Below are 18,424 nucleotides of genomic sequence, written 5' to 3'. Positions count from 1 at the left end.
GCCCTTGCCCATGCTACCCCCATCAGGGAGGGAGGGTCCCTACCGAGTGGTCTGAGTGTTCCATTCCCCTTGGGGCAATGTTGCCTCCCCAGGACTCCCTGCACTGAGTGTGAGACCCCTATCCAGGAGCTGACAGGGGAGTTATTCTTTCTATTGGGGTTCCTCTGCCTTTGTCTTTGGACAGGCAGTTCCGAGACCCTCTCCAGCAACTTGCAGTGTGTGGGGAACAGGATTTGCTGGCCAAGCCAGGGAACAGGTAGCTGTCAGGCTCATCTTCATCCAGTCAGAAGTTAGGATTGTCAGGGGTGTTGCGGGTTGTCATGTCCCCCTGTCTGTCCGTCCCCCCCCCCCGCCTCATGTGCTGTTTCCTGCCCTGGCTTCCCCCTTGTGAGATTGGACTCTGAGCAGTTCCATGCCTGGTGTCTGTTCCAAGGTGATGTGTGTTCCCGTGAGGAACTGTCTCTCCCTCCAGCTTCAGAAAACTCTCCCTGTCTGCTCCCTGCCAAATGAGTGGCCAAATCTCTCTGCTTTTTCCTCTGTGCACCTGTCTTCAGCTCCTTGTTTGCTTTAGGGGTGAGGAGTCCTCTCTGGAAATAATGACAATCTTGTTTGAGGTCCACAGAATCTAGAGGCAGCTGCTTGGCGTTCCCACTAAATGACTCATCTGTCCTGTTTCGAACACAGAGCCTTGGCCTGGGCTAAGAGAATAAAATCCAAGGGCAGGTAAAACATGGGAATCTCTGCGGGATGGTTGTGTTTCTGAGTAATGCCTGGGTATAGAAACCAGGGCGTGCACTTCTGAAGTGAAAGAGGAAAGTAATGTCATATAGAGAAGGCAGAGGAGGGGGGCACTGAATCATGGCTGCCAGGCTCCCATACACAGCTGTGGCTAAGAACCAGCGACTCTTCAGAGCCATCAGAGGAAAGTTTCCTGTCATAGATGCGGCACGCATAAGGGGCTTTCCTTGTACTCCACTGCAGCTGCCACTTGGACTGGAACTATCCAGTCTGTTGCTGCCCATGTGAAGCCTGGAGCTCCCTCGCAGGCCAGATCACCATGGCGTACAGGTGGATATTGATCACCCCAGGGCCTGTTGGGAAGGGGCTTCATCCCTGGGCGGATGGCAACGCAACTATCCTTCTGACTCCTCCGGTGTATTTCCCCTGCCCCCCCACTAGAGTGAGGGAGCCAAACAACTTCCCGTCAGCCACAGACGGTGCCTAACACCAGTAGAGATGGACACTGCCCATCTCCACTCCTGCCCTGCCTCACCACGCTCCTCCATCCCTCCCAGGCTCACGCCCTGGGCCCAGAGCAAGGGGGGCTCCGTAGGGGTGATGCAGGCACGGTCAGATGTTTGCATCCACATCTGTGTATTTGTGCCTGGGCGGCGTAAGCTAGGGGGCGGGATAGCTCAGTGGTTTGAGCACTGGCCTGCTCAACCCAGGGTTGTGAGTTCAATCCTGGAGGGGGCCATGTAGGGACCTGGGGCAAAAATTGGCGCTTGGTCCTGCTTTGAGCAGAGGCTTGGCCTCGGTGAGCTCCTGAGGGCCCTTCCAGCCCTGCGATTCCACGACACCTGGCCCTGCTGGCGGAGGGAGCGACGGATCTCCCGGGAAGGGGGGGCGGACCGAGAAAACCTCTCCCCGGTTTGGAGCGGGAGAGGCGCGAGGCGTGTCCCCTTGCGCGGTGCAGCGTGATCAGCCCTGGGGCTCGGGCTCCATGCGGGACAATGGCTGGAGCTGCCGCCGGGGGCCCCGGCCAGGCTCCGCCCCGGCCCGGCTCTGCCCTCGGGCCTCTGGGCCCGGCCGGGGGTCGCTGCGCGTCTGTCTCCGGCCCAGCGGCTCCGGGCCCTGGGCGAGCGCGCGAGCCCCGCAGCGAGCTCAGAGCCCCGCGGCCTCGGCCCTGCGCGAGCCTGCCGCACGGTCACCCCGGGCCGGGCCGGGCGGGGGCGGGGCCACTCCCAGCATCCTCCGCGGATGTGAAAGATTCCATTTCCGGGTGACGCACGTGGGCGGCCCCGGAAGCGGAAGGGCCGGGCGGCAAGATGGCGGCGGGCGCGGAGGCCGCGCACCGGGCCGGGGCCCTAAAGCAGCAGAACAAGCCACACAAGGGGCGGAAGCCGCGCGGAAGGGCCCAGCGCCGGGCGGGAGGTGAGACCCTACGGGGGCCCGCGCTGACCGCCCTGCCCGGCCGGGGGGGGCCCGCGCTGACCGCCCTGCCCGGCCGGGGGGAGGGGGCCCCCGCGCTGACCGCCCTGCCCGGCCGGGGGGAGGGCCCCCGCGCTGACCGCCGCTCTCTCCCCTAGGCCGCGTCCCCGCCAAGACCCTGAGCCGGCGGCGCCGGGACCTGACCAAGCCGGACCGGAGGCACCAGGCCCTGCAGCTCCGCAGGCAGCGCAAGGAGGCGGTGAGCGAGCGGGGCGAGCCGTGGGCCGTGACACGCGGGGGGCCGGAGCCGCCCGCCCCAGCAGCGATGCGGGCGGGGCAGCTTCATTGCCTGCTGTTTCTGTTCCCAGGTGCTGGCAGAAAAGCGAAACCTGGGCAGCAAAGACGGGCCGCCTCACCTGGTGGTGGTGGTCCCCCTGCACGCTGGGGTGGCCACCCACGACGCCTTGAGATTGCTTCAGAGTGACGAGTCTGCCCTTGTGCGTAAGGATGAGAGAGCAGAGGGTTTTGTGCTGCTCTGCCCCCGATTTAAACAGCGATGGCGCTTTGTGACGGCCCATGTGGGTAAGGAAACCCTGAAGGAACAGGAGGGCTTGTGCTGGCTCCTAGTATTCCACTGAGTTCTGCTGAAACTCATCAGTGTCTCGTTCTGCCATATTCTGATATTGTGTTTCTAGGGAATCTTCATGCTGTGTTAGACCTGGCAAAAGTAGCTGATACCCTGCTATTTGTACTGGATCCGCTCGACGGCTGGGACAGCACTGGAGATTACTGCCTCTCTTGCCTCTTTGCGCAGGGGCTCCCCAGCTATGGTAGGTGAATTAAAAAGCAGGGGGTTGGAGCAGGGTGTCTAAAGAGATTCCAGAGTTCTTGACTTGAAGCTGGTGCAGTAACCAGAACCCCCATATAGCAGGTGGGTGGCCACTGGATCTTGCTATCTAGAAGCTTGGAGTGCAGATCAGTTGATCCAATGTCATCCGTCCCCTGTAGCGTCACTCTGTGAGTGCACCCCTGTTGAGTTAATGCTGGGGATCTAAAGACATAAGAGGCATCTTGGATCCAGGCTGCTGCCTACATTTTGAACACTTGTTAGCATTTTGACCATTTAAATGTGCTACATAGTGGGCACAAATGAATCTACATCCATACATCTTCAGCTGGAGGAGCTAAGGGAGACAGAGATGTACATAGATGAGACAGTCCCATCTCCTGTCTGACAGCTTCTGTGCTGTTGAGGAGGATGAAAGTCTCGGGGAAGGAGAACATCCGACTAGATCAGAGGGAAATGATCCCATAGTTGGGACCCTCCTTCTAGATGATCTTGCACTGAGGATACTTCTCCGAGGGAGGGAACTCCCGTTATTAGGAAGAGACAGATATTAGTAATGAGTGATTCAATCATTAGAGACATAGATAGCTGGAAGAAAAGGAGTACTTGTGGCACCTTAGAGACTAACCAATTTATTTGAGCATAAGCTTTCGTGAGCTACAGCTCACTTCATCGGATGCATAGCTGGGTTTGCAATGAGCAGGAGAACCACGTGGTGACTTACCTACCTGGTGTGAAGGTTGTGGATCTCTCGAGCCATCTAGAAGACTAGGTAGTGCTGGGGAGGAGCCGATGGTCGTGGCACATGTAGGTACAAATGATGTTGGGAGGGATAGGAGAGAGGTCCTGGAGGCCAAATTTAGGCTGCTAGGTAAGAGATTGAAGTCCAGGACCTCCATGGTAGCATACTCTGAAATGCTTCCAGTTCCACGCACAGGGTCAGTTACACAGAACTGCAGGGTCTCAATGTGCAGATGAAACAATGGTGTAGAGAAGAGGGGTTTAGATTTATTAGGAACTGGGGGAAAGGGAAAGGGGGAGCCTATACAGGAAGGATGGGCTCCACCTAAACCAAAATGGAACCAGATTGCTGGCACTTAAAATGAAGAAGGTCATAGAGCAGTTTTTAAACTGAGGGCTGGGGGAAAGCCGACAGGTGCAGAGGAGAATGTGGTTCAGACAGAGACATCCCTTGGGGGGACTCTATTAATGGAGATTCTCTATGTCCTAGTAAGGAGGAGAGGATGGAAGATGATAAAATACAGGTAGGATCTGATGATAAACAGTGAAATGAAAAAAGTCTCATTCAATTACATCATGTAATGGGAGACCGCTAAAAAGTGACAAGATAAAATACAGGTAGGATCTGATGATAAACAGTGAAATGAAAAAAGCTCATTCAATTACATCATGTAATGGGAGACCGCAAAAAGTGACAAGTTTTTAAAGTGCTTATATACCAATGCTAGAAGTCTAAATAATAAGATAGGTGAACTAGAGTGCCTCGTATTAAATGAGGATATGGATATAATAGGCATTACTGAAACTTGGTGGAATGAGGATAATCAATGGGACACAGTAATACCAGGGTACAAAATATATTGGAAGGGACCAGATGGTATTCACCCAAGAGTTCCGAAGGAACTCAAATGTGAAATTGCAGGAATGCTAACTGTAGTCTGTAATCTATCATTTAAATCAGATTCTGTACCAAATGCCTGGAGGATAGCTAATGTGACGCCAATTTTTAAAGGGGGCTCCAGAAGTGACCCTGGCAATTATAGGCTGGTAAACCCAATTTAAATTCCAGGCAAACTGGTTGAAACTATTGTAAAGAACAAAATTGTAAGAAACACAGATGAATGTAATTTGTTGGGGAATAGTCAACATAGTTTTTGTAAAGGGAAATCATGCCTCACCAATCTATTAGAATACTTTGAGGGGATCAAGAAGCATGTGGACAAGGGGGATCCAGTGAATATATTCAAGCATTTAGATTTTCAGAAAGGCCTCGACAAGGTGCCTCACCAAAGAGTATTAAGCAATGTAAGGAGTTATGGAATAAGAGGGAAGGTCCTCTGAATGATTGGTAACTGATTAAATGATAGGAAACAAAGGGTAAGAAGAAACGGTCCGTTTTCAGAAAGGAGAGAGGTACATAGTGGTGTCCCCCAGGGGTCTGTACTGAGCCCAGTCCTAGTCAACATAGTCATAAATGATCTGGGAAAAGGGGTAAACAGTGAGATGGCAAAATTTGAAGATAATACCAAACTACTCAAGATAGTTAAGTCCCAGGCAGACTGTGAAGAGCTACAAAAGGATCTCTCAAAACTGGGTGACAGGGCAACAAAATGGCAGATGAAAGTCAATGCTGATAAATGCAAAGTAATGCACATTGGAAAACATAATCTCAACTATACGTATAAAATGATGGGGTCCAAATTAGCTGTTACCACTCAAGAAACAGATCTTGGAGTCATTGTGGATAGTTCTCTGAAAACATCCACTCAATTTTCAGTGGCAGTCAAAAGAGCAAACAGAATATTGGGAATCATTAAGAGAGGGATAGGTAATAAGACAGAAAATATCATATTGTCTCTATATAAATCTATGGTACGCCCACATCTTGAATACTGCAGGCAGATGTGGTCGCCGCATCTCAAAAAAGTTATATTGGAAAAGGTTCAGAAAAGGGCAACAAAAATGATTAGGGTATGGAGTGTCTGCCATATGAGAAGAGATTAATAAGACTGAAACTTTTCAGCTTGGAAAAAAAGACAACTAAGGGGGGATATGATATTAAGGAAGTGTTGTTTACTTCTCATAACACAAGAACTAGGGATCACCAAATGAAATTAATAGGCAGCAGGTTTAAAACAAACAAGAGGAAGTATTTTTTCACACAATGCACTGTCAGCCTGTGGAACTCCTTGCCAAAGGATGTTGTGAAGGCCAAGACTATAACAGGGGTCAAAAAAGAACTAGATACATTCATGGAGGATAGGTCCATCAATGGCCATTAGCCAGGATAGGCAGGGATGGTGTCCCTAGCCCCTGCTGCCAGAAACTGGTAATGGATGACGGGATGGATCACTTGATGGTTACCTGTTCTGTTCATTTCCTCTGGGGCACCTGGCATTGGCCACTGTCGGAAGACAGGATACTGGGCTACATGGACCATTGGTCTGATCTAGTATGGCTGTTCTGATGTACACCGTGTGGCTAATGCTGATGATCCCTGCCCTAGCGAGTGCTTTCTCAGTATAGATTGCCCTCCTTCCAGTTTGTAAGGTGACTGAATGTCTTTTTTTTTCTGAATGGGTGAGGCTTCTCTTTTAACCTACAGTGTGAATGTATCACAAACTTGATCGCTTCTGGTTCTGAAAATCTTAGTGTTCATCTGTCTCATTATTTCTTGACTGTGGTCAACAGAAATTTTTTGAGTTTTGACTGTTAACTCTGCTGTTCTCTTTGCTGTCTGCTAGCCCTTGCTGTCCATGGAGTCGCTGATCTCCCACAGAAGAAACAGACAGATGCCAAGAAGAAATTGGGCAAAGCCATTGAGAAGCGCTTCCCGGAGGCCAAACTCTTCCCCCTGAACACTGAGCCAGAGTCTTTGTTGTTGCTGAGGCACCTTGCTGCCCAGAAGCAGCGCCACCTTACTTTCCGTGACAGACGGGCCTATTTGCTTGCCCAAGAGGCTGAGTTTGTGCCCAGCCACGATAGTGACTTGGTGGGGACCCTGAAGGTATCTGGCTTCGTTCGGGGACGGACCCTCAATGTAAACAGCCTGGTGCATATCGTGGGACATGGAGACTTCCAGATGACGCAGGTTGATGCCCCTCCAGACCCTTTCTCTCTAAACCCCAGAATGGCTAAAGACCAACAGAGGAAGGGCCAGGACATGGAAATACAGGTAGGATGGGGTTCTGGACTCTGAATGGCCCACTGAGAGTTATTTGTTCCCTGGTAATCGTTTAGAAGCTGCAGGAGTCTTTGAACCAATGTTATCTAAAATTCAGTGCTGGATTAAGATTCAGTTACTCAGCAGATGGGTCTAATACATCTTTCTGAAGGCAAAACACTTGGCAAGTCGTGATCAGTGACTCACAAAGAGATAGCTCACTGGGACAATCTCCTCACAATTTCCTCCAGCACTGGACAGTACAGCTTTAACCTCCCTTTGTTACACACTTACTTATAACTTTTTGTTATCTTCTCTTATACATATGTTGTTAGTCTTTCATTTTCATATTAACTCCTCTCCCCCATCAGTGCAGGTTTCGTGTTAGTTCAAACTAGTATTTATTTTTTTTAGTTAGTTAGTTTAGCTTTTCTTCTCACAAACATGATTAGTCTTCAATTTCTTACACATGTGCAGTTCTCCTTATGCTTATGTTAAATGTTATCAAAACAGACTATGAAAAGCCACAGTAGGCATCTGTCAGGCCTAAATATGCCTTCGCTTCCAACAGTCAGGACCTGTGGTCATGCAGTCAGGTTGGTTCGAGGAAGACTGTAAAGCTTTGCCCTCTCAGAGGAGCTCTTTGGATAGAGCACAATGTTTACAATGGGCATAGGGGATGTGCTGTGGGTGAGTACTTTCTTGCTAGTGGTGGGATTGCCTTGGGTAAGGAGAGGTTGTGGAGGGGCTAGTCCTTTGCTTCAAACTGCAATGTGCAGCTAGAATTGAGTGGGTTTTCACTTAATGACTTTGTCTGCTAGGATGATTCTGTAAACGGTGTTGTTGAGATGGAGGAAGTCATTAAGGTCCTGATGAAGGCAGATCCTAGAAGACAGGAATCTTTGCAATCAGAGGTGATTCCTGACCCTATGGAGGGGGAACAGACCTGGCCCACTGAGGAGGAGCTGAAAGAGGCAGAAGGTCAGTGCTGGCAATATTTCTCTAGCCTTTCCTTAGATTATTGGTGAAGTTTTTACTTTTTACGAGCTGTAGCTGAGAAGCTTAAGGCTGGGCATAGTATCTAGCTTTGAACCCAGGCCCCTCTTGACTCCTATTTACAGGCCCTTCCTCTGACGGTTGGGCTGCATAGCTTCTCCAGTTTTACTCTGAATTTGAGCTGGTCAGATCGTTGGAGGACATGTCATGGGATCCCGAGCATCGGTCTGCTGATGGCCGTATAGCACAGGGTTATTCCTAACTGCTGGGGAATGAGCCGTGCTCTCCAATCCTGGCATTAGGGATGATGAATGGTGAGATCCCAGGGATGCATGAACAGTCTCTGGATTCTGGTTACTGATTTCTGCACAGGGAAGATACATTGCTGTAAATCCCTCCATGTGTTTCATTTAACTTGCTCTTCCGTCTGACTGTCCACACAGCTGTAAGGGGGAATGAGAGGGAGCAGCCTAGTGCCATGTCTTGCATTACTGTAGGTAAAGAGGTGGGGGAGGCCTATGCAGTACTAATCACTCTGGGAATCTGGCAGAGTCCCTGAAGGAAAGGAGGAAGGTGGTGAAGGTCCCCAAGGGAACATCCAGCTACCAGGCTGCATGGATTGTGGATGATGGAGAAGATGGCAGTGAGGAGGAGGAGGAGAAGAATAACATGGAGGATGAAGATTTGATGGAAGAGGCTTCCCAGGTAACAAAAGGTTGATATTGTAGGTTGTGTCCGAGTACTAGTGTGCTTGCCACCCTGCAGACTGTCTGTTTTTTCCACACCCGGACAGGCAGTGAAAGGGCACAACATACAGCCAGGCTGGTGTCCACATTTCAAAGAGTAGAATCTGATGCAGCCACATGCCCCTTTGTATTACTCCCTCTGTCATAGTCAGCTACCCTCTTATCTAAACTCATGCGGGGACTGTGCTCTGCATTGTACAAGATGCATGCAGCCCCTGCAGTGTTGCCTGGAGTGTGTGTGTAAGTACACTTGCCTGTGGACTCTGCACATCAAGATTAGTATATGCTGTCTGTGTCAGGCTGGGGAAAGCAGTGAGGAGGAGGAGGAGCAGCTTGTAGAGGAGGAGTGTGAGACCATGGCTGTAGCAGAGTCTACTCAGGATGACCTATATGACGAGAAGCTGGATGAGGATGAGGAGCAGATGTTGGAGAAGTACACGCAGGAGAGATTGGATCAAATGTTCCCAGATGAGGTGGACACCCCCCGCAACTTGCCTGCCAGAGTCCGGTAAGAAACCTCATGCCAGGATGGAAGGAGCAAGTCTCCTAGTGACTCTCCCCGGAGTTGTCCTGGCTTTGAGACCGGCAGTGTGCAACGGGGAAATGGGACTCGGCATGCTCTAGTTTGCTCAGTGAAATTGGTGGAGTTTTCCTGTAGCAAGAACCCATGTGGGTGGATGCGTCAGACTAGATCCTTGACCTGTGCCTGTCTGATCCAGTGGGCTGGTGCAGTGACAGTCCCCTTCGGTGGGGCTCATTTGGGTGCTGATGGTATCAGAGTGTTCTTGACTCTCCATGCTCAGATCTCTCCTATGAGCAGGATGAATTCCCCCTTGCTCTCTGTGAGACCATGTGTGGTGTAAGTCCCTGTAAAGGTATAATGCAGAAGTCCTCACCAGGCGCAAGGGTGTTTGCTTGCTAACTGCTATAGGATTTGTTGAGTAAAGTCTCTGAAACTCTGTCCTCCAGGTTCCAGAAGTACAGGGGGCTCAAGAGTTTCCGGACTTCTCCTTGGGATCCCAAAGAGAATCTCCCCAGGGATTATGCCAGGATCTTCCAGTTCCAGGACTTCTCCCGAACCAGGAAGCATGTCTTCCGGCAGATAGAGAAAGAGGAAACTGAAGGGGCTGCGGTACCTGCCTTTCCTTGGCTAATTTATCTTCCCCTGATGTTGTCCATCTTGCCTCCTTCCCTGCTGTGTTTCCTCGCTCTTGGCAGGCAAGGTTGGGTAGTGAAGTTGCTGCACTGCTGGCTAGGCCTGTTCCTGTGTTGTAGATAAATCCCAGGTAGTACTGGTGTCCTGTTTTCTCTACCCCACAGCCTGTGCGCCCAGGCAACTCCTCGCACGCATGCTCCATCTTGCTCCTTCACACCTTGACAGCTGGGAACCTGCATTAACTGTTGTCTCTGTCCTCTCTCGACAGGTTGGCTGGTATGTTACGCTTCACGTCTGTAGTGTTCCTATCTCAGTGATGGAGAGTTTCAGGCAGGGGCTGCCTCTGGTCCTATTCTCACTGCTTCCCCATGAGCAGAAGGTGAGTATGCCACAGGTTGTAACCTGCCAACATCCAGAAGAGCTGGAAAGCCACTGTGCCTCTTGCACGCAGCTTTCCGCTCTTGCTGATACAGGCTTGGTGTTCTCCTGGCCTTCCTGGGGCCTTTGCTGGGTGTACAAGGAATCCAGTTCAAAACTTCTTGTGCGGGTTGGGGTTGAAGCTGTTTCTGCAGGTTCTGGGAGTCATAATAGCATGCAGATGGCCATGATAGTTTAAGCCAGAATGTCTGAACCTGGCTGAAGTTTTACTGATAAACCCTTTATGGCTCTGAGGCTTCTCTGGTGGGGATGGGGATTCTCTGGCATAAAAGGAAGATATGGCAGCCTTTTGGCTGAAGCACCGGGGCTGTGAGCTGTTGAGACACTGAAGACCTCTGGCTTGCGGAGCTGTTCTGTATCATCCGTGACTTTCAGCCTCGCTACCATCCTGTTCCAGGTGAGCTTGGCCCCTCAGAATTGCCTTTCTCCCTCTCTCTGCAGATGTCTGTGCTGAACTTTGTGGTGAGGCGGAACCTGGGCAACAATGAGACAGTGAAAGCCAAGGAGGAGTTGATCTTCCACTGTGGGTTCAGGCGCTTCCGTGCCTCCCCTCTGTACTCCCAGCATAGCTCGGGTGGGTGTAGGACCCACTGGTGGACAAACTGCATATAGAGAGTGGGGCCCTTTGCTCCCTTTCTGTGCAGACCCCTTGCTGGCTGGGGTCTCTGGTGGGGAAACCTGGGTTGGCTGAAGGGACTCTGAGGACTTGCATATCTTGGCTGTCGGCTTCAAGGGGAAAGGAATTGAGTCCATTTGTTGGAGGGGGATGGATTGGCCTGGGCAGCATATGGTTACCTGGGACTGTGAGGAAGCGGTACTGGTAGGGCTCATCCTTGCTTGGGATTGGGCGAGGCTCTATAGTTTGAATTGGTGATCTCCTTTTCCAAGGGGTTGGCTCTCAACAGCCTATTGTGATGGTGGAGGGAGGGGGGGCTGCGTGTGACCCACAACCCCGTGCTGCTGAGGGTGCTTCCAAGGCTGAGCAGAAGGAGGGAGGGGACGGATCTGAAGAGTCCGAATTAGTGTGCATTGTGGCTGGCCTGCTGCTTGTTGGTGTTGGGTCCTGGAGCTCCCCTGCAGGGCACTGGCTGGTAACTGAGTTTTACTTGGTGCTTTCTCTCTTCTAGCTGATAAGCACAAGTTGGAGCGTTTCCTGCGGCCTGATGCAGCCCTGGTGGTGACTGTTTATGCTCCCATCACTTTCCCTCCTGCCTCGGTGCTACTGTTTAAACAAAGGAGTAACGGTAAGTCAGTGAGCGCTGAGGGGGTGACTGAATGAGAAATGAAAGCTAATCCTAGCAGCAGAGGTTTCCAGCTTCCACTGATGGATCTGGGTCCCATTCTCCAATGCTGCCACGCATCTGTCGTGCCTTAATCATCTGTCAAGGGTTCTGAGAGGGTTAACTTGCCTATCTGCTCTCCCTCAGTCTCTGGAGTAATGGCCCTGTCCTTATTCTTGCTGTGGGGACTGCCCTGCTCTAGGACCCATTGAGGAGTGGCATTCATGTCAGTTCTGCTCTACAGGAATGCACGACCTCATTGCCACAGGCTTTCTGCTCTCAGTGGATCCAGACAGAATCCTCATCAAGCGGCTGGTGCTCAGTGGTCACCCTTTCAAAATCTTCAGCAAGACGGCTGTAGTGCGGTACATGTTCTTTAACAGAGGTACATGGTGTGTGTGGGGCAAGGGGGGGGGGGCGTGGCGGGATGGTACAGCGGGTCCTGTGTGACTCTGGAGACCCTGCGGTTCCATAGGAAAGTGTCATGATTTCCAATAACCAGAGCCTTTGAGACTTGGAAGTGCAGAGCTGGGCTCAGTGTGAACATTCTGACATACGTGTTGACGTGACCCAGATAGCTCAGCAAGTGTCCCCTGCCCTGCAGAGAGGCTCTCATGTTCCGAGTACGTCCATCCATGTAGCAGCGATTTGGTTTCTTCAGGCCATGCCTATAGGTGAATGCACACTATAGCTCTTTGGCCAGTGTGCAGCAGCTTGCCATACTCACAGCTGCTCTAGTCCTGCCTGGTTTGCTAGCTATGTGGCAGGGTGGTGGGGAGCTGGAGACTACTGTGGCCTGTTTCTCATGTGTGTCTTGTCTTTGATCGGCAGAGGATGTGCTGTGGTTTAAGCCGGTGGAGCTGAGGACCAAGTGGGGCCGCAGAGGACACATCACAGAGCCGCTAGGTAGGCCAGGTTTGACATGCAGCATTCCATTGCTTTCCTCTCATGGTGCTGGGCCACACTCACTGTCCCTGCATCCGTATTCAAACACTGTCTGCTCTTCCCTGGGCTGGGGAAGAGGAACAGGCAAAATGCATCTAATAGCTTCTGTTGCTTGCTTTGCCTAGGGACTCATGGTCACATGAAGTGTCATTTTGATGGGCAGCTGAAATCCCAGGACACTGTGCTGCTGAATCTGTACAAGCGCGTCTTCCCTAAATGGACTTACGACCCATATGTGCCGGAGCCAGTACCATGGGTGAGAAGCGAACAGCAGCTCCCCATGCAGGAGGTGGAGATGGAATAACCCTCCAGGCCTAGCATGGCTGCTGTGGTTCGCATCTCCTGCACCCCATGTGGGTGCTTGGCTGTTCCAAGCCTTGTGAGAAGTAGGGAGAACTGGCCTGAACTTGTTAGTGCTGTGCCTTTCCTAGGGTTTGTGTCCAGCATTCATGCTGGCTGCTGCAGCATTAGATCCGGCTCACAACTGTCTATGCCCTGGCCTCCAATATCAGTTTATTTCAATGGTAAATATATCTTCACTTCAATTAAAGTCCAAGTGCCCATATTTCTTGCATGGGGGGGTGGCTGGATCGAGTTATTGTGCACATTGGGCATGCAGGCTTTGTTCACTCCCTCCTGCCAGTCTAGAAGCTCCTGAAGCTGCATGAGGGATTCTGGGTTTCACCCTCTCCCCTGCCATTTGTATGTAACTTGAGAACATAAAAACATAGGCTGCCATACGGGGTCAAACCAATGGTCCATCTAGCCCAGCATCCTGTCTCCAACAGGGGCGGAGTGTACAGAACTGGGTAGTTGGGAGTGATCCACCCGTCTTCCCTTCCTGACAGAAGTTTAGGGTTGCATCTCTGACTATTTTGGCTAATAGCCATTGATGGATCTATCCTTTATCTCTTTCTTCACTGAACCCAGTTATACTTTTGGCCATCAACATCCCATAGCAATGAGTTCCACAGTTTAACTTGCCATTGTGTGGAAAAAGTACTTCCCCTTGTTCATATTAAACCTGATGCCTATTAATTTCATTGGTAATGGTTTTCATATTGTGCAAAAGGGTCGGTAACATGAGAGCATGGGGGTCAGACTTTACCATTATCTCCTGCTGCTGAACACAAAAGTGCTCTCTCCAAGAAGCCTGGGCTTGGGCCCCAGGCAGGGGCCTAGCTGCATGAAACTCATTCCAACTGCCTGCCTTAGGGAGGCTGTGAGACCAGCTCTTTGGCTCCACCCACCTATACCAGGTTAAGAGCAGCACGAGCTGCTCTTTGAAATTACAAGGTTTCCCCAATTCCTTAGAAATCACAATCCTTTTTGCTCATGTAGTGATTTTTATTATTACAGTAAGTCCCAGAGGCCCCACTGTGTAAACACAGCACCAGGCTCTAAGAAACAGCCCAGTTTCTCACTAATGGGAGAAGTGGCTCTAAAGGCTGATCAGTTTCCATTTGCCTCTTTGCCAGGTGGGCTGAGCCAGGCCAGGGAGCCTAGGTCTACATTTCCTCCACACAACACAATGCAAATATTCTTCATTTCCTGGGAGACTGAGCGAAACTGCTCAGAGAGCACAGCAGCCACTCCCACTCCAGCTGTTGGCTCAATAAGCAACTTCATCCTCTCCCACACCAGCTGCGTTGCTTGCTGTTGGGGCAGAGAGAAGAGCTGTTACTGTGCTGGTAAATATTGTTCTAAGCCTTCGGTGCACCCGACCGCTTACAGTGCGGGACTGCGCATGAGATGTGTCCCTTTACACTGGTGGGCGATGCTTTGGGGAGGCATAGGCCCCAGCTGTGGGCATCTGTTAATACAGCTCGGGCTGCTCCTGCCACATGCTGCTGCTGTGGACCTGGAGAATGCCATCAGAGGAAATGGAGGAGGCCCGGCCTGCTCTCAGCCAGCATGGCAGAGAGCGATCATCTTTGGCGGGGATCACAACTCCTGCTTCATGCTACAGCATGGGAGGGAAAGGTGGTGAAGGGAGGACAAAATGTGTGAATGGAGGCGGCTGGACTGTTACAGCAAGAGGGTGCTTAGAGTTAATGCTTACCTGGATCTCCTCCTCTGTGACTGTCAGCACATCGTCCACCAAATCCTTAATGATAGGCCAGGTGTTCGGTCCAATGCTAGTTTTAACACCATCTGCTGTGGAGGTTGGGGGTGAGTTCCCCTGTCACCTTTGATCTATAGCAGTCATCTGCATTGCAGGGTTCAGCAGCATACACTCTTATGTCTGGTCTCAAAGCCTGCCCAAAGGAAGAGCAGGGGATGAGTTTGGAACTTGCTGGTGAACATGGCAGGCCAGGCCACCTCATTGTGCCTTAACTCCCATGTTCCATAGCAGTTTTGGCTGGGGCAGGTCTTATGCCAGCTGTGGCAATCTTCCCCTCCAGCAGAGTGTCTGGCATTTGTTGGTGTGAAGAATCAGAGAGCAACCCCTGTTGAGCCAGGAGCAGGTTCATTCGTCTACTGTGGGCAGAGAATGAGCTTCTCCTAAGGGCAACTCATCTCCTTACATATCTATTCAGGGGACACCATCATAGGGCCTAATCACATCAGTCACACTATCAGAGGCTTGTTCACCTGCACATCTACCAATGTGATATGTGCCAGCAATACCCCTCTGCCATGTACATTGGCCAAACTGGACACAAGAAGACGTAAAAGAATAAATGGACACAAATTATACATCAAGAATTATAACATTCAAAAACCAGTCGGAGAATACTTCAATCTCTTTGGTCAATCTCTCTGGCCACCTAAAAGTGGCAATATTTCAACAAAAAAACTTCAAAAACAGACTCCAATGAGAGACTGAATTGGAATTAATTTGCAAACTGGACACTATCAAATTAGGCTTGAATAAAGACTGGGAGTGGATGGGTCATTACACAAAGTAAAACTATTTCCTTCTCCCCCCCCCCCCACTGTTCTTCACATGTTCTTGTCAACTGCTAGAAATGGCCCACCTTGATTATCACTCCAAAGGTTTTTTTCCCTCTCCTGCTGGTAATAGCACACTTGACCTGATCACTCTTGTTACAGTGTGTATGGTAACACCCATTGTTTCATATTCTCTGTGTATATAAAATCCCCCTACTGTATTTTCCACTGCATGCATCCGATGAAGTGAGCTGTAGCTCATGAAAGCTTATGCTCAAATAAATTTGTTAGTCTCTAAGGTGCCACAAATCCTCCTTTACTTGACATTGCAACTCAACCCTGAAGGATGACTGAGTGCCTAGCTCTCCTCAGGCTGCCAGTGTCTCCCATCTGCCTCTGTTCCTGCTGGAAGTGGCACCATTTTATTCTGTATTGTGGCATGACGCGTAAACTAGAGTGTGTGTCGGCTGCTGTGATCTGTCCTGGTTGCTTTCATTGCAACCTGGACCTGCAGGGGGGAGTGTTAAACTCTACAGTACCTCCTGATCCAAACACAGGAAGAGAGAAAGGGTCAACTACAAATCCAAGCTGCGTGAGAGACTCTTGAGTTTAGATGCTGTGTGAATCAGAGAACTTCCTCCTCACAAGGTGAAATGCTCATTTTGGGGCACCAGGAACTCCCCAGCCCCCCCCCCCATTCCTGAGGAGAGATGCAGCCAAAATAGGGTATTTCTTACCTTGACAGCCACTGCTATTCCAGCAACCATCCCTCCTCCTCCAACGGGAACCACCAGTGCATTTATCTGGGGTACCTAGCACAACAGAGACCAAGAGACAAACTCTCAGTCTTGTGACTGCTCTCAGAACCACAGACGTGCTCCCAAACAGCTCACTTCCTGGAGGCTGGCTCTAAGTCCTGATGGACTAACTCTGGCTGCCCTGACCTCTCTGCAGCAGGAGCAGATGTGTCCCCCTGCTTGTTCTTTCCTGCCACATTTGAATAGTGCCAGGAGAGTCTCCTCACCTGCTGCAGCACCTCCAGTGCTATAGTGCCTTGGCCTGCAATCGCAGCAGGATCCTGGTTTGGGTGCACCAGCACGCCTTCCTTCTCCTGAACTGTCTGAGCTGCCACCTCCACTCGCGACTGGGGAGACAGACCAGGCACAAAAATTGTTAATGCCCATGTGTGTGAACAAAGCCAAGTACCCTGCCTGCCTGCCGTGCTGCCTGCCTGCCTGCCTCCCCATTACCTCATCAGCCGGCTCACATAGTACCAGCCTGGCTCCACAGGAGCAGATGGCAGCTTTCTTACAGAGTGGTGCTGGGCAGGGCACCACGACATAGGCAGGAACCCCTGTGGAATGAAAGGACTGGACAATGACGGGGGCCTAGTCCCAGGGCACATCCCCTGCTCTGCTGAGTGGATCAGACAGACATGGAGCAGAGGATACCCCTGTGAGAGAAACCAACTCAGCTGTGACCAGGCCCTTTGCATGTAATTTCGCCACGGTGGTGTGTGCGGGAGAGGGATGTGAAACAGCATTAGAGCTCAGCTGCACCCCGTGCTGCTGCAGTGGGAGTTCCGGCTCTACCGGCACTAGCCTGTGGACGCATCCAACCAGGGAAACACTCGGCCCTGCTGGCTAACAGTCCTGTCTGGGATTAACCCATCCGGCTGTGTGGCAAAGACCTGGGGCTCACTTACTCCAAGGAATCCCCATGTGTAATTAAGTCAGGCAGGAACTGAGCTGCAAGGATGGATGCTGAGCCAGCTGTGTGCTGGGAGCCAGAGCTACCCCTTGACTTTCTGTTCCTGAGCACCGGCAGGCTTCCCCTGGGATAACCAGCCACCTCACTGGCAAAGCCTCAGCTGGCAGCTGAAAGACCCGAGCAAAGGGCTGCCCTTCCCCTATTGTTCTCAGCAGCAAATTTGCTTCTGGAGGAATGAAGGGGCAAGTGAGGAGCCCCCAGCCCCACATGGTAGCGCATGGCTAAGAAATTGGCTCCCTGTTACCTTCCACTTTAGCTTCAAAGGCAAGAGCTTGGCCATGGTTCCCACTACTGTGTGTCACAACAGCCTTGGGCTGCTCTGTCACCCTGGGCTGCACGAACCAGACTTCTGACGGCATTCAGTGCACCACGGATCTGGGGAGAGATCACAGGTTGAGTGAACCTGCAAAGGAGGCAAAGCCTCAGCTCTCCATGTTCAGATGGGGCAGGGGCTTGCTGCTGCTGTAGATCCCAGCTGTTGTGACCTAGCTGAGGGCAGCAAGGAGAGGTGGAGAAGCTGCACCCCTGCAACCTTTTTAATTGATCCTTTCCCCAGCAAGATGGCAGCTGTGGAGCTGAATGCAGATGTGGATCCCTAGAACCAGTACAACACTAATGCCAGCTTCCCTTTCTCCCCCTTAGCCCCTAAACTGCAGGAGCCCTCATAGTCTATAATGGTCCATTTAACCATTTCTTCCTCGGGCTGTGGCTGTCCAGTAGGAACTGGACAGGGGCCACCAACCTTGTTTCCTGGGGATAGAGGAATGGTAATTTCTAGTTCCTACTGCTTTGGGACAAGACTTGAATTGTGTCGAAAGCTGGCAGGGCCTGAGGGCCCACCTGCTATTGGACTCATACAGTGTGTTCTGCAGCATTTAAGTGCTGAAATCAGTGATTCTCCCTTTGTACAGATGCTAATGGTGTACAGTCTTGTATTTGAGCGATTGCTTCTCACGTTCAACCCCCGGTCAGACCCTGTACCCTTTCCTCTGAGCTAGCAGAGCTAGGCAGGAGGGTGGGTCAGGCTGCTCCTCCCCTTGCAATGTGTGCTTTACCTTAAAGGAGCCAGTCTTCTGGAAGAGCTCACACTTGAAAAAGAGTCTGTGGCCAGCTAACTCGTCTAGGCTGGAACTGGTTAGGATAGGGGTGCGGTGGATAAGGCCATGGAGACCTGTCTGTGCAGCTTCAGCATCCCCCAGTGAGATGCAGTAGGGAGAGGACATGGTCCGTAAGCTGAGGAGGGGCAGAGAGGGGCTGGAAAACGCTCTGTGCTGGAGACAGCCTGCCTCACCGGGC

General features: G+C 51.3%; 2 protein-coding genes across 2 annotated transcripts; one reads left to right on the top strand and one right to left on the bottom strand.

Annotated features, from left to right (window-relative positions):
• The first annotated feature begins 2,012 nt into the window (after nt 1-2,012).
• Nucleotides 2,013-13,506, top strand: TSR1 (TSR1 ribosome maturation factor). Its single transcript, XM_084651035.1, has 15 exons — nt 2,013-2,154; nt 2,310-2,410; nt 2,520-2,733; nt 2,847-2,981; nt 6,484-6,914; nt 7,724-7,883; nt 8,449-8,603; nt 8,944-9,152; nt 9,614-9,776; nt 10,069-10,179; nt 10,680-10,812; nt 11,366-11,482; nt 11,763-11,903; nt 12,350-12,424; nt 12,589-13,506. The coding sequence occupies exons 1-15, from the start codon at nt 2,049-2,051 to the stop codon at nt 12,765-12,767; spliced, it is 2,430 nt and encodes an 809-aa protein (XP_084507161.1). The 5' UTR covers nt 2,013-2,048; the 3' UTR covers nt 12,768-13,506.
• A 109-nt stretch (nt 13,507-13,615) lies between these two features.
• On the bottom strand, nt 13,616-18,356 carry SRR (serine racemase). Its single transcript, XM_084651036.1, is given in 9 exon segments — nt 13,616-14,119; nt 14,526-14,622; nt 14,624-14,721; nt 16,096-16,170; nt 16,383-16,502; nt 16,609-16,712; nt 17,373-17,449; nt 17,451-17,503; nt 18,184-18,356. Coding segments are annotated over 9 exon segments (996 nt in total). The 5' UTR covers nt 18,352-18,356; the 3' UTR covers nt 13,616-13,915.
• Between the last annotated feature and the right edge of the window lie 68 nt (nt 18,357-18,424).

Source organism: Lepidochelys olivacea, assembly GCF_965140295.1.
Source record: "Lepidochelys olivacea isolate rLepOli2 genome assembly, chromosome: 17".
Classification (NCBI taxonomy): domain Eukaryota; kingdom Metazoa; phylum Chordata; order Testudines; family Cheloniidae; genus Lepidochelys; species Lepidochelys olivacea.
The sequence above is the reverse complement of the archived record's forward strand: the minus strand, read 5'-3'. Positions and strand labels throughout refer to the sequence as shown.

Coding starts and splice junctions, on each gene's coding strand:
- TSR1 (XM_084651035.1), top strand. CDS start 2,049: ATGGCGGCGGGCGCGGAGGCCGCGCACCGGGCCGGGGCCCTAAAGCAG. Junction 10,813..11,365: donor GTACTCCCAGCATAGCTCGG/GTGGGTGTAGGA, acceptor TCTCTCTTCTAG/CTGATAAGCACAAGTTGGAG. Junction 11,483..11,762: donor GTTTAAACAAAGGAGTAACG/GTAAGTCAGTGA, acceptor TCTGCTCTACAG/GAATGCACGACCTCATTGCC.